At 46.4% G+C, this 14,735-nt stretch overlaps 1 protein-coding gene across 1 annotated transcript in view; it reads right to left on the minus strand.

Moving 5' to 3' along the window:
* The window catches only part of LOC138268297 (persulfide dioxygenase ETHE1, mitochondrial-like), a 142,103-nt gene that overhangs the window by 85,197 nt on the left and 42,171 nt on the right, over window positions 1-14,735 (minus strand). The window contains exon 2 of the mRNA XM_069217809.1: window positions 6,955-7,099. Within this exon, the coding sequence (XP_069073910.1) occupies window positions 6,955-7,099 (145 nt within the window). The remainder of the gene's footprint in view (window positions 1-6,954; window positions 7,100-14,735) is intronic.

A 14,735-nucleotide genomic window follows, 5' to 3' on the forward strand; every position in this document is an offset into this window, starting at 1 on the left:
GCGCACACCCGACAACCTTGCTACCCTCAAGGAAGCCAACTGCAAACACCATCAACTGATCCGACTCGCCAAGCGCTCCCACTTCACAGAACGCCTCAACAACAACGCTCACGACTGCAAAGAACTCTTCTGCATAGTGAAGGAACTTTCCAACCCCAACGCCAACGTCAACGACGTCCCTCCTTCCCAGGAACTCTGCGACGATCTCTCCACCTTCTTCTACCAGAAAATCGCAGACATCCACGACAGCTTCAACACCTCACCTCCGCCAGACCCCACCCCCAACAACTCCTCCCACGCCTACCGCATCACCTCCTGGACTCAAGTAGACGACGTCGAAACCCGAAAGACCATGAACTCCATTCACTCAGGATCTCCCGCTGACCCCTGCCCACATCACGTATTCAACAAAGCCGACGCCACCATCGCCCCCAAACTCCGCAAGACCATCAACCTCTCCTTCAACACCGCCACCTTCCCGGACAGCTGGAAGCACGCAGAAATCCAACCCCTCCTCAAGAAACCTAAGGCTGACCTCAACGATCTCAAAAACTTCCGACCGATCTCCCTCCTCCCTTCCCAGCGAAAGTCATCGAAAAGATCGTCAACGCACAGCTCGCCCACTTCCTAGAAGACAACTCCATCCTAGACCCCTCTCAATCTGGTTTCAGACGAAACCACAGCACTGAGACTGCACTCCTCGCCGCCACAGATGACATCAGACAACAAATGGACAACGGCGAAACCTCAGCCCTGATCCTCTTGGACCTATCAGCCGCTTTCGATACAGTCTGCCACCGCACCCTACTAACCCGTCTCCACGAAGCCGGCATCCAAGACAAGGCCCTCAACTGGATCTCATCCTTTCTCTCCGGCAGAACCCAGAGAGTCCGACTCTCACCCTTCCGCTCCAAAGCCACCAACCTCATCTGCGGCGTCCCCCAAGGCTCCTCACTTAGCCCAACGCTGTTCAACGTCTACATGGCCCCCCTCGCACAACTGGCCCGCCAACACAACCTCAGCATCATCTCCTACGCCGACGACACCCAGCTCGTCCTCTCCCTGACCAAAGATCCTCTCACTGCCAAAACCAACCTCCACGAGGGACTGAAATCCATCGCCGAGTGGATGAGCAACAGCTGCCTGAAACTTAACTCCGACAAGACAGAAGTCCTCATCCTCGGGCGCACCCCCTCTGCCTGGAACGACTCTTGGTGGCCCACCACCCTCGGCCCCCCACCCACCCCAGCCAGCCACGCACGAAACCTCGGCTTCATCCTCGACTCCGCTCTCACCATGTCCAAACAGGTCAACGCTGTCTCCTCTTCCTGTTTTAACACCATCCGCATGCTCCGCAGGATCTTCAAGTGGATTCCAACAGGAACCAGAAAGACAGTGACCCAAGCCCTCGTCAGTAGCAGACTCGACTACGGCAACGCACTCTACACAGGCATCCCAACAAAAGACTTCAAACGACTCCAACGCATCCAGAACGCATCCGCCCGCCTGATCCTCGACATAACCCGCCGGTGTCACATCTCCCCCCACCTGAAGGACCTCCACTGGCTCCCCGTGGACAAGAGGATCACCGTTAAACTCCTCACCCACGCACACAAGGCACTACACAACACCAGACCCTGCTACCTGAACTCCAGACTCAACTTCTACGTTCCCTCACGCCAACTACGCTCTGCCAACCTTGCCCTCGCCATCGTCCCCCGAATCCAGCGCAAGACCTCTGGCGCAGATCCTTCTCCTACCTCGCCGCCAAGACCTGGAACTCTCTCCCCACCTCACTACGCAAGACCCAGGACCTCCTCACCTTCAGGAGACTCCTCAAGACATGGCTCTTCGAACGATAGCAGCAACACCCCCCCCCCCCAGCGCCTCGAAACCCTAACGGGTACATAGCGCGCTTTATAAATCTATTGATTGATAACTCTGTGGGTCTTCTGGGTTTGCTCCGTGGCTGGCCCTGGTCCTTTTGGGCCCCTCGAAGACGCCTGGCAAGTCCATCCATGTAGGAGGCTGGCCTGGTTTGTACTGGGTACCAAAGGTACTTACACCTTATACCAGGTCCAGTTATCCCTTATTAGTGAAATGTATTCAGTGTCTAGAAGCCAGGCTGTCTAGAGGTAGCTGTAGGCAGAGCAGCCAAGGCTGAACTAGGAGATCTGCAAAGCTCTTGCAATGCCACTGTAGTCACACAATACTCACATAGATGAAAGACAGTACTCAGTGTTACAAAAATAAAGGGACGTCATTTTAGTGACACAATGCCAACAATACTTTGGAGACTATACCCCCTTAGGAGGTAAGTAAATTGCACAATATATGCACTAGTACCCCAAAACAGGTAAGTACAGAGTAGGAAAATAGTGAAAATAGTTTTAATCACAATGGGTGGCAATGGCCCTAGGGGGAACACCAACGATATATTAAAATAGTGGAATGAGAAAGTCGGTTTCCCACCTAGGCAAGTGTAGTGTGTAGAGGGGCACTGGGAGTGTAAGAAAACACCATAGGTAAGTAAAATACCCCACTCCAGAGCCCAGGAAAGTAGGTGTAAAACACAGCAAGTTTCCTAAAACACACTAGAAATCGTGATAGAAGATAATGGAAGAACCAGAAGAGACTGCAAGACACCAACGATGGATTCCTGGACCTGAAGACCTGTGGAAGAAGGGGACCAAGTCCAAGAAGCACTGAAGAGTCCAGGGAGAACAGGAGCCAATGCTAACCCGAATGAAGGTGCAAAAGAAGAACCATTGGTGAGAAGACAGTCAGTATTGCACCAAAGAAGACAGATGTGGGTTGCTGGTTGGTGCAGAAGATGTCCCATGCCGGATGGATGAATGCAGTCTGGTTTGCGTTGCTGGATTCTGCCAAAAAGCCTTGGCACATGCAAAGCTTGTGGTTAGCGTAAAATGGCGCTGCCCGGGAGCAGGTGGGACCTGGTGGCCCCTGCCCAGGAGGGGGAGGCAGAGGGGGCTCTCAGCAACTCAGAGAGCCCTCAGAAGACCAGGCAGCATGCACAGGAGTCCCAACACACAGGGACAACGGAGGTGCAAATGGAGGCCCCCGCAGCACGACACAAAGGATTCCCATGCCACAGGAGAACCACTCAGGTAGCTGTGCGTCGCAGGATGGAGTGCTGGGGCCTAAGCTGTGCTGGCTGTGCACAAAGAATCTTGGAAGTTCGCACACAAGCCTTGGCAACTGCAAGTCACAAGGTGCACTGGGGTACTGTCTTGCGAGGGGAGGCAAGCTCTTACCTCCACCAAAGTTGGACAGACGGACTTTGGGACTGCCAGAGTCATTTTAGTCCACCACCTGTGTTGCTGGATCCACCTCTGTCATCTGGAGAGGGGGACCCAAGCCACCGGTCGTCGCTGGAGAGAGGTGCCTGCTGAAGCAGGGAAGTGACTCCGTCACTCCACAGGAGATTACTTTGGTTCTTCTGGTGCAGGCTGAAGACAGGCAGTCCTCGGAGGTTGCGCGACCTGGAAACTGTTGCAGTTGCTGGCAGGAGCTAAAGATACAATGTTGCAGAAGTCATCTTAGCTTCTTTGTTGCAGTTTTGTGGAGTTCCTGGAGCAGTCAGCAGTTGATCCGTCGGTAGAAGAAAAAGTAAAGGATGTAGAGAATTCCTGTTGGACTCTTGCAATCTGAATCTGAAGAAACACCCAGAGGAGAGAACCTAAAAGCCCTGAGACGGGGATTGGTCACCTATCCAGGTAAGCACCTATCAGGAGGGGTCTCTTACGTCACCTGCTGACACTGGCCACTCATATGTTCCCAGAATGCCCCATCACCTTGGAATCCAAGATGGCAAAACCCAGGGACACTCTGGAGGAGCTCTGGGCACCACCCCTGGGGTGGTGATGGATAGGGGAGTGGTCACTCCCCTTTCTTTTGTCCAGTTTCGTGCCAGAGCAGGGACTGGGGGTTCCTGAACTGGTGTAGCCTGGATTATGCAAGGAATGCGCCATCTGTGCCCTTCAAAGCATCTCCAGAGGCTCTGGGAGGATACCCCTCCCATGCCTGTAACACCTAATTCCTTAGGAAGAGGGTGTAACACCGCACTCCTAAAGGAAATGCTTTGTTCTGCCTTCATGGGATTGAGCTGGTCAAGCCCCAGGAGGGCGGAAGTACGTCTGTGAGGTGGCAGCAGCTGGGGCTCCAGTGAAAACCTCAGAAGGCTGGTATTGCAGTACCCGGGGTCCACTGTGGAGCCCCCAGAGTACATGGGATTGTGCAACCAATATTAGAATCAGTATTGGGGTACAATTCTCAGTTGTTAGGCACTTTACTTGGCCGTATTCGGAGTTACCATTGTGAAGCTGTACATAGGTATTGACCTATGTCCAGTTCACACTTAAAATGGCGTCCCCGCACTCACCAATTCCGGGAAAAGGGGCTGGATGATGTGGGGGTACCTCTGCTAGTGCAGGGGTGCCCTCACATACAGGTGTGTTGCACCGAGCTTTCAGGGACTGAAGGCCTGACATATAGGTGACGTATAAGTGACCAGGTGCAATGAAAATGGCTGTGAAAAAGTGCATGCACTATTTCACACAGGCTGCAATGGCAGTCCTGTAGAATCCTTTGCATGGGCTCCTTATGGGTGGCAAAAGAAATGCTGCAGCCCATATGGATCCCCTGGAACCCCAATGCGTAGGTACTACATACTAGGTACTTATAATGGGGATCCAGTATGCCAATTTGGAGTGCAATACTGGATTACCAGTATGTAAGGACACATTTAGAACCAGAAAAAGCATAAGCACTGGGGTCCTGGTTAGGAGGATCCCAGTGACACATTAAAGCATACTGACGAAACAGTGAATCATACTGACAAGTAGGCCACAAACCATAAGCACTGGGGTCCTGACTAGCAGGATCCCAGTGACACAGTCAAAACACACTGACAAACAGGCCAAAAATGGGGGCAACCATGCTAGAAGGAGGCTACTTTCTCACAATCCACCACCAGGATCCTCCAGCCTCTAAGTCAGGCCGCCACCATTTTGCCGCTCTGTGCTGAGCCGCCATCCAGTCCTCATTTCTCCACATTTAGGGTCTCCTCACTATTTATGGAGAACTGACTAGTTGCATTTTTAAGAATGAATTTTAGACTCATAGTACATTCAAAGCCTGAACTAAGAATTAAGTAATCTGAACACAGAGTTCAATATCTGACCAGGAGAAGAATTAGGACAAGCAGAACAAGTAACCTCTTGTAGGTATATGTGCAAGTGGTGTAAACCAAATATGACAATGTATTGGTAACATATGACAATAGGCAACAATGGGTTTCTTCCAAACACCTCTGAAATGAGGGGGATTCTCCAAATGTATATTCACACATAATCAATTCTTACAAAGGTTAAACATTGATGTCTACATTTCTGAATGGGGATGCAACTGATGTCATAGTTTCATAGGTTTACATAATTCGCAGGCGAAATACTGGCTGCATGGAATGGTTTGACCAGTAAGTTACAGAAGAAAATATCTAGAGGGGACCGAGAGTTCCAATTGTACACAAATTGTGCCTTTTGAGATGTCACATATAGGAGATGAGTTGATTATAACTTACATAAATTATGTGCTCTGGCTAGGCCTGGGTGGAGTTTACGGAGTTCGACTCCACAGAATTCTGCAGAATTGATTGAAAACTCTGTGGAATTCTGCAGAAGCAGAGTTCCATGATCCATGCAGTCCTTAATTGCGCCAGATCCCGGAAGTGCTAAGCAGGGTCGGGCCTGCTTAGCACTTCTGAGATCCAGCGCATTCAGGAGAGGGCCATATGAAGTGAAAGCTGCCGTTTCAGGCCCCTTGTGTACCGGCCAGTCCTGTGTGCAGTGCACACGGAGCAGGCCGGGGCACCAGAGGCCTGAAATGGTTGCTTTCACTGCCTATGGTCTGAGACTAAATTCATGCCAGGCTGTAGGCAGCGAAAGCTGTCAGGCCTCTTGTGCACTGGCCTGTCCCGTGTGCAGTGACAAGAGATCTGAAACTGCAGCTTTCACTGCCACATTTTCCTCTACACAAACCCAGTTTAAATTACATGAACTTTTAAATTCTGAAGTTACAGTTATAACTTTTATTTACAATTTATCCACCACTTTGAAAGTATTATAAATAGCAGACCTCATTACACACTATTTTCAGCTCACTAAGCAGACAACACTAGCACTCACCACTCTACCATGCAATGGTGTGTGGATACCAGATTTCTTAGAGACAAACACTAGCATGCAGTTAGAAAAAATAAACACAAGCAGAGTTGGAGAACTGTTTTTGGAAGGTTTTTTTAAAACCCTAGAGCAAGTGGAAGATACTGATCGAGATATGTCAGTGATTGTACCCTGTCAAGTAACATGCATCAGGGGTTTGACTAACATATCTTAGTGCATGTGACTGCATCACTGTGGAAGTGGGGTCAAAAACATTGTAGCGTAAAGGGCAAAGTGTTCTGTAGCCATTTTGGTCTTTGATGTTGATACGATTGTTTTACAGTGAGATCATCTTATAAAATTGCCTACTTCAAAGGCAGGAATGAGTACAAGTATTGCACTGCTGACCCTAAACCTTCAGAACACTTCTGGACTGAGGACATTCTGCCAAGGTGAAGAGCTGGATGCTGGAGGAGGACCTGTCACTGTGCCTGTTGCTTTGATGTGCTGGCCTTCTGCTGCTACGTCTGCCCTGGGAGTGAAAGGACTGGACCTTTTACAAACTGATCTCATCATGGGATCCTTCCACATGTAAACTGTTTTAGGACATCCATGCGTATGGCAGGAAGGTCCATCAGAGGGAACAGAGGACTATCTTCTGTTCTGGATATGTCTCATTGGTGAACCCTATGAAGCCTCTCTTCAGGGTTACTACTTACATATTTACAGAAATTTCGATATGGTGTTGATAGTTAATACCCCATCATCTTACCTGCATAGAGCAGCTTCAACCCAAGCTGTTGGATCAACCGTACATCTCTGTCCGCTGTCTCCAAAACAGGATCTATAATCACCGCCTGCTTGGTCTCAGCATCAGCTAGAAGATAGGTGTATGTAGAGCTTTTCAGCTCGAAAAGCTGCAGGGAAAATGACAAGACATGATACAAAGAATTTAATCACTGAACTTGCTCTTCCCTCTACATCATATGTTTACCAGATTCACTATTTTTTTCAGTCTTCAGTATATATAGCCACCTACAAAGTGTCCTGTATTTTACATTATTTTCTTATATCTACACAATTTTTAAAAACTTCTTTAAACTAGGAATTTGTTAAACAAGTGTACATAGCACAACCTTTCCATGGCATTGCAGTCTTGAAACGAGCTTCACAGCAGTAACAGTCTTTGACTAGCAGTCATTTGGCTAGTGAATTGATGTATTTTTATTTAATTGTATTTCTTAGTTCTATTTGGTCATAAGGACCTGACCACATCGGCAATGGGATGCTGCGCATAAACACAAAAAATACACTGGTTAGTAGTCTTTTGTCAAATAAGAACCGAAAGCGGAGATGGAGTTAAAGTTAGGGTGGTGGAAGGAGATGACTTAATCTATTAGATATGATCTTAATCACAGTTTTTTTTACAGGGTTCTCTAGAAGGAAAGCTGGTTGGGATTCAATCTGAGATCCTCAAGCATGCAACACCTGAGTACTGGAGGTAGGTATGAAAGTGGCTGGATTAATAATGTCTTGATTTGTTTTTTTTAACAAAGGAGATTTCTAGGAGAGTCGATATTTGATTATGGTATTTATTTGCTCCTGTGATGATTTGGGGCTATACAACGAACTGGAGTCTAGTTTAACGATAACCAAGCATTAGCAAAGCCAATAAGTATGTATTGGCTGTCAGTGTTTTGGCTTTGGCAGTTCTTGTATTGTTCTGTCTACGAAAAAAATTGACTTAAGTCAAAAAGAATTGTTGGTCTAAAAAAAGAACAGATCACAATAGTAGTCCCTGGCAATGAAGGAAACTACTTTGTGTGGCAATGTGTTCCTGGTGAATGGGAAGCACACAGTCATTCAGAATGAAGTCAGCAATTGCTGAAGTGGGATGACCCATGATACACACTGCAAAGGGTGGAAGAAAAATGTGAACGACATAACAGATTAATGGATGAAGACTAGCTTGAAACCCTATAACTAACTGTGTTACACATATACTTCTAGTAAAATCAAAAGGTCTTGGCTAAAAATCAAACCTAAAAAAAGCCAGTCAGTCTGGTAATGGCTGGCGGCTCTTGCCTTTGCTTTTTGGATTGTTTTTGTAAATCTCTATTATAAGTAGGGTTGAAAAGATAGAGATTTTTTTTTTTAAAGTCCTCCGGTGATTCTTGTTGTGCATGGAAAGTTTTGGAGTGGTCCGTCAAGCGGGGGCCGAGAAAACAGAGGGGTCAAAAAAAGTTGAGTTTCAAATGTTACTTCTCGTACGACCTTTGAACATGACTACAGCCCAAACCGCTGGATGGAATTTCACCAAATTTGGCAGAAAGCTAGCTTTTCTTTTGGTACGCAGATTGTGCTTTTGCTTATTTGGTGTAAATCAGTTCAGTAGTTTTTGAGATATTAACGGAAATCCAAATTTGTATATCTGTGATCGTGAAGACTTCGCATACAATGACGAGCTTGTGCAGTGAAATGCACAGCTTTGATTGGCTGCCAAGTCTTCAAACCAGGAAGTGTTAGTAGCCATCTTGGGACTCGGCTTGAGCCCTCCCCCCCAAAAAAAAAGTAAAAAAACAAGACAACGGACCAGGGTAGGGACAGCCTGACCCCTTAGCTCTGGTGCTAGGGTCCCAGAGGGACCCTCTAAGGGAAAAAAGCATTTAAAATGATTTGTTTAATGTGAAACCGTGACAACATCACAAATTCTCTGGTATGTGTTTTTAAGAACAAGTGCAAGCTCCTGCATTTGTTTTTTAATAAGCCCCCAGGTGGGCCAGGTCCTGAGGTATTGTTTTTTTTAAAAATAGGGGGTGCCTCCTGGACCCCCCCACACAACCTTGGGGAACACCACCTCCCTGGGATAATTGTTAAAGTGAATGTGGGGGTTGTGCAGCCTCCGAAGCCCCGGGGACCACCACCTCCCCAGGGCAAATAGTAAAAAATATACAGGCACCACCACCGCCCCGGGGCTGTTTCTAGAGGGGGCACCCCTTTAGGAGTGACTGATGGCCCTGGGGACTGCAATCCCTAGGACCGGCTCCTGCTGTGTCCAGTGGTGTCCACACCTGGGACATAGCTGTTTGCTTTTGCTTGGTGAGAGCTTACCACTCCCACCAAGCAAAGGCTAACATAACTCTGCTTTATGACAGCGGGATCTGTCAAACAGGACCTGAAGTCAGAAAGCTGAGTTTTCACCTGTCTTCCCTGCACGCAGACATGCATTCAGGAAAGACAGATGAAAACACTGCTTCAGCAAGCAGGGACTGATTCCTCGCTTGCTGGAGCAATGCTGACTCACCAAGGAGGCGGGAGCCGGCTGGGACCTTAAGGGAGGCCTTGAGGCTCCCCATGCGGTCCTACACAGCCCGTAAAGGTGAAAAAATATATATATATCCTAATGGTGAAGGTCACAGACTTTTCACACTAAGAGTTGAGGGTTCAACTCCAGGTGTATCATTTCCCTCCTTTAATTTCATTTCAACTGCAAATGTTTAAGGCTCATACTAAAACGTGATCTTACTCTTTTTAATTGACAAATACATTTTACTTTTCAATTTGTTCAGAAATATCTAATTCTAAGTATTTCATCCATCAAAGCCTAAAAAAACTCACTCTTTCTCTCTCTCTATCTCTCTCTTTCAATCTCTTTCTTCCACACACACACACCCACTCAGACCCTTATGCACCCACTCACATACCCACTCTGACTCTTGTGCTCCCACTCACAGCCCCATCTGACCCTCACGCACCCACTCACAGACCCACTCAGACTCACACACCCACTCACAGAACCACTGACACCCTCATGCACCCACTCACAGACCTGCGCAGACACTGACACACTCACTAAGACACTGATGCACGCACTCTCACACCCAGACAGAGACTCTCACTGCCACTCTCACCCCAGATAACCCTCTTACATGTATTCTCACACCCAAAAGAGATAGGCTGCAGCCAACTCCTGCCACGCATGTCTGGGTGCAGAGTAGGGTTGGGTGGTTAGTTGGGTTGACTGCAGGGACTGGCTGCAGGCCAAGCCTTGCGGACATCCCTGCTGCACACGGACGAAGGCTGTGCTTGGTTGGGTGCTTACAGGGGTTTGGCATTTCAGGCCAGGCTTTTGGCCAACCACCACTGTGCACGGCAGTGGTTGGATTAAAGTATAGTAATGAAAATTACTACACGTTAAAAAAAACCTAGAATTCACTGAAAAAATCAAAGGTTACAGGGACGTTATAGTTAGGAAATAGAATTTAAAAAAACATAGAAATTCACTGAGAAACTCACACCCTCGCCATGCAATGTTAATTACCCCACAAATTACAGCACTCATGACTCCTTTGATAAAATTATTGATAACATCAATGTAATATTTGCAGTAACATTTTTTATGACAAAACTGTGCCTGGCGGGGGAGCGAGTTATAGTTACTTTATATGTATAGTTGCAACGATGGATAGATAGGAATAAATGGCACAGCTATAATTAGTAGTGACATGTCTATATCTAGGCACATACCAAAGCACAGAAAGCAAAATAGAAAGTCATCCCTTCAGGGCATACAGACTAAAGTGGTTTACAAGTATATCTGTACTCCTCAATCAAAATACCTTCCAGCCTAACATACAGCAATATAGGTATAAATGCGCTTTATTATGTGCATACTAAAAGAAGGATAACTTTACAAGGAACAGTCAGATAAACGAATTCCACTCCAAAAGGAATTAAACCATTAGCAGAAGACAGCTGGAATGTGCCATGTGCTCCTGTAAAAAACATGGAAAGCTGGTAGAAAGTGCCCTGCTATCACTTGAGGATGTAAATGCAATGACAACAGTAACGTATAACGTAAAAACAAATACACTGGCACTGTAGGCAACTTCCTTGTGTGCGGATGTGCTCTTTGTGAAAGAGCAAAATTTAGTTACTCAAAGTGAAGTAGCCAGTGGCTGAAATAGGCTGACCCATTAACCCATTATGTATCACGTAATAAGTGCTTAATTTGTAATAGAATAAGAGCCTGTCCCGAAGTTCTATTCTGAAGGATACAGCTACATAGCATAGCTGTTTGCGTAGCCTAGTTTTTGAGCTGGCATAGACAAGCGAGAGCTACAAGTTTAGTGAAGTCAGCTTTCTTTCATAACCTATGGCGGTGGTTCCCAACCTGTGGTCTGAGGACGCCTTGGCAAGGCCAATAATCCTAAAGGCGAGACCTACTGACTTTGCCAAAGCTTGTCAGAAGCCCATCAGTCTTTTTGCCAATAAAGTTAAGAACATGAACATACAGCCCAATAGGGACCAATTTCTGAGTCATTATTTAATGGGCCCGATAGGACCCATACCACTTTAATTCCTGCCTACAGCCATGTTTACATGCCAATAAACTGGATTCAGGTGGGAGACTCTTGATTTCTGACGCAAAAAAGACTTCATTTTAGGTGTATTCCGCCTACAGTTGCCTTCTTCAGTATAAGCCAAATGGGCAAAGTATATTCTTCTTCATTTTTCTAAATCTCCCATTTTGAAAATGTTGGCATGTATGCTCCTTGGACATAGTTAGATGTTCAGGAATTGAAATCATGAGGAGGGGGTGTTTAGCTTCGCATTCCAGCTCAGGGCTGCAAAGCCTGCTCAGGGAGTCCGTGACTGCTGAGAAAATTCAATAATATTAACAGAATAGGTCCCCAGCTTTTAGAAACGACTCAGTGGGGGCTCCCCTGATTCCAATAATGATTCAGTGGGGGCCCCCGGGTTCCAGTACTGATAAAGAGGGGGTTCACAGAAGTCAAAAGGTTGGGAACCACTGCCCTATGGTACGAAGTCTTCAAAGTCTTCTCACATTCTTCCCATGAGAAGAGCTAGATGCCTGTTATGCATTTGAAAAAAATACTTTTTGGCAATGCAAGATTAAGTAACGTGAAATGGAAATAGAGGATGCATCAATGACATGAAAAACCTTAAGGGCTGTTAGTCATTTTTAGGTTTGGTCTATTATGGGTTTACAACAAATTTACAGTGCAGTGAGTTTAAGCCCGCCACTGGTTGGCTTTAATGTCAATTTCATTTCCTTGGTTCTTACTTGAGAGCTTTCTTTGCCCATCAGTTTCCATCTAATGTTTACCTCTTTACCATTCTTTTGATTGGCTGACATATGTCCTTCCACTGCTTACTTTTAGGGAATTCCTTTTTGGTTAAGCACCCAGCTGATTACTTTGTTGCCTGCAATCCATGTAATCTTAATTTTGTTAAATATTTTTTTAGAAAGCTAGTCAGCAAATTGCTGCCAGTCCCCCTCCCCAATTAAAAAAGAGTGTTTTCACGCTACATTGTGTTCTTTTTTATTTACTGTTTCAGTAAATAAAAAAAATGCCACCCATTTCACGCACGCCCTTACCTAAAAAATGATGTGGCAACAGTGTCACTGCGCTGTTTTTTCCTTTTTTTTATTTTTGGACATCCTGCAAAGCATTGGCAAGAAATATTTTTGCCGATGTTGTACTCCACCACCAAAAGACATTGGCAAGGCCAATAATCCTAAAGGCGAGACCTACTGACTTTGCCAAAGCTTGTCAGAAGCCCATCAGTCTTTTTGCCACTAAAGTTAAGAACATGAACATACAGTCCAATAGGGACCGATTTCTGAGTCATTATTTAATGGGCCCGATAGGACCCATACCACTTTATTTCCTGCCTACAGCCATGTTTGCATGCCAATAAACTGGATTCAGGTGGGAGACTCCTGATTTCTGACGCAAAAAAGACTTCATTTTAGGTGTCTCCCGCCTACAGTTGCCTTCTTCAGTATAAGCCAATGGGCAAAGTATATTCTTCTTCATTTTTTTATATCTCTCATTTTGAAAATGTTGGCATGTATGCTCCTTGGACATAGTTAGATGTTCAGGAATTGAAATCATGAGGAGGGGGTGTTTAGCTTCGCATTCCAGGATTTTAGTTTCTCTGTTCTGAGGTCAGTTCTATAGGTCATAATATTGACTTTATCCCAGCCCTAGAGTTCTTTCGAATGTTTAGAACAAACATGTGAGAACATTTCCAGATTCTGCGATTTAGCCCTTGGTGCTGTCATGAATGTTTTTGAGATTTCACAGGTTCTCTAATTTAACTCAAAATGGGGAAATTGGCGCCTTTCTGATAAAATGCCCAATGGTGCTCAACAGACAAAAACAAGTTGTAGGACCCAGGAATTTAAATGAGGAGGAAAACGGAAGTTGAAAATCAAGTTGAGGTATCTCAGTGTACGTGATGGGTGTGAGAAGGATAACAGTTAGTCTGAGAACAGCTGACTCATTGTGAATTGTCACAAACATGGTTCAAACTCCTCCCAGATGTGTAAGAGATTATCACCCGTCCCAGCTGCTCCTTGGACACCCCCAGCTCTCCCACCTCACTTTCCCTGTGACACAAACAGGGGGGAGACATTACTGGGATACAATGGCTGCAGTTTATTAAATTGTACATCACAAAAACATAAAACATTGCAATTCTGCTTCTACAAGTTCAATATATGATAAAGGGTTTCTGTGTCCTTCAGGTTATACTGGTGTTTGCTTGTTATGTTACTGGTCGCCAGTATTCGTGCACAGCCTTTTTTCACGATGGCCGTTTGGTCAGGTACTCAGCGTCTTTCTGGCTAGGCTTCCCTTGCTACCAAATCACAGTGGGCAACGCTCCGGCCTTGCCTGGGTTGCAATTGCCATTTCTGCCCGCTGCTAACCCTTGTTGGCATGTGTCTGCTCTCCCGAGAGGCATCCCAAAGACACTACCTGAGCAGCTCTACTTCTTTAGGCTACTGTGCTATCTGGCTTACTGTGTTTCACCTCTGCCATGCAGCAAGTGGTTATCCTACCACAGGCAGCTCCCCTTATTCCTGCCCTAAGAGAAACCTATTGTGCTAGTGCTCCAACTATGTTTAGCAAGAATATATCCATGCCAACCCTGATCAAGTGAACGCCATCTGACTCATAATACTGCAGTGTCCTGAAGTTGATGAACCAACCATGCCTCACAAAACCAGAAGAGTTGGCCCTGCACACTTATGCCATGGATATGTTCAGTTTTCTCCTGGATCTTTCCACTGTCTCGTGATCCTTGCCCCCCCTCAAACTCTGGCCTCACTATGACTTAGGACCACAAAATATTGGCGGGGCATAATAGCCGTGCCACCGCTGTGAGACCTGATATCATTGCACCCAACAAGTCCTTCCTCCCCAGGCAAGTTAGGTCATTCCCCCCAGGTGTATTACCAAGGCATCCGGCCTCCCCTTCAGCAGCAAGGCGCTTTGCACGGTGGGAAGTAGCTGGGCCAATCTCATTCCAGGATGGCCTAGTCACGTCACAGATGTGTTCCACAACCAAAGTTTGTAGTTCTTTCACGCTGATGCCCACTGCTGTGCCCGCATGACGTACGAGTGGCCATATACATAGCCTTAAACTGCGCCCAGAGCAGAGGGGGCAAGCTATGAGAAAAGTGGGAGGGATAAAACTGAGGGGTCCGCAGGTTGGATGTAACCCTTAAAAATGCTCAAA

This window comes from Pleurodeles waltl, chromosome 12, assembly GCF_031143425.1.
Source record: "Pleurodeles waltl isolate 20211129_DDA chromosome 12, aPleWal1.hap1.20221129, whole genome shotgun sequence".
NCBI classification, from domain to species: Eukaryota; Metazoa; Chordata; class Amphibia; order Caudata; family Salamandridae; genus Pleurodeles; species Pleurodeles waltl.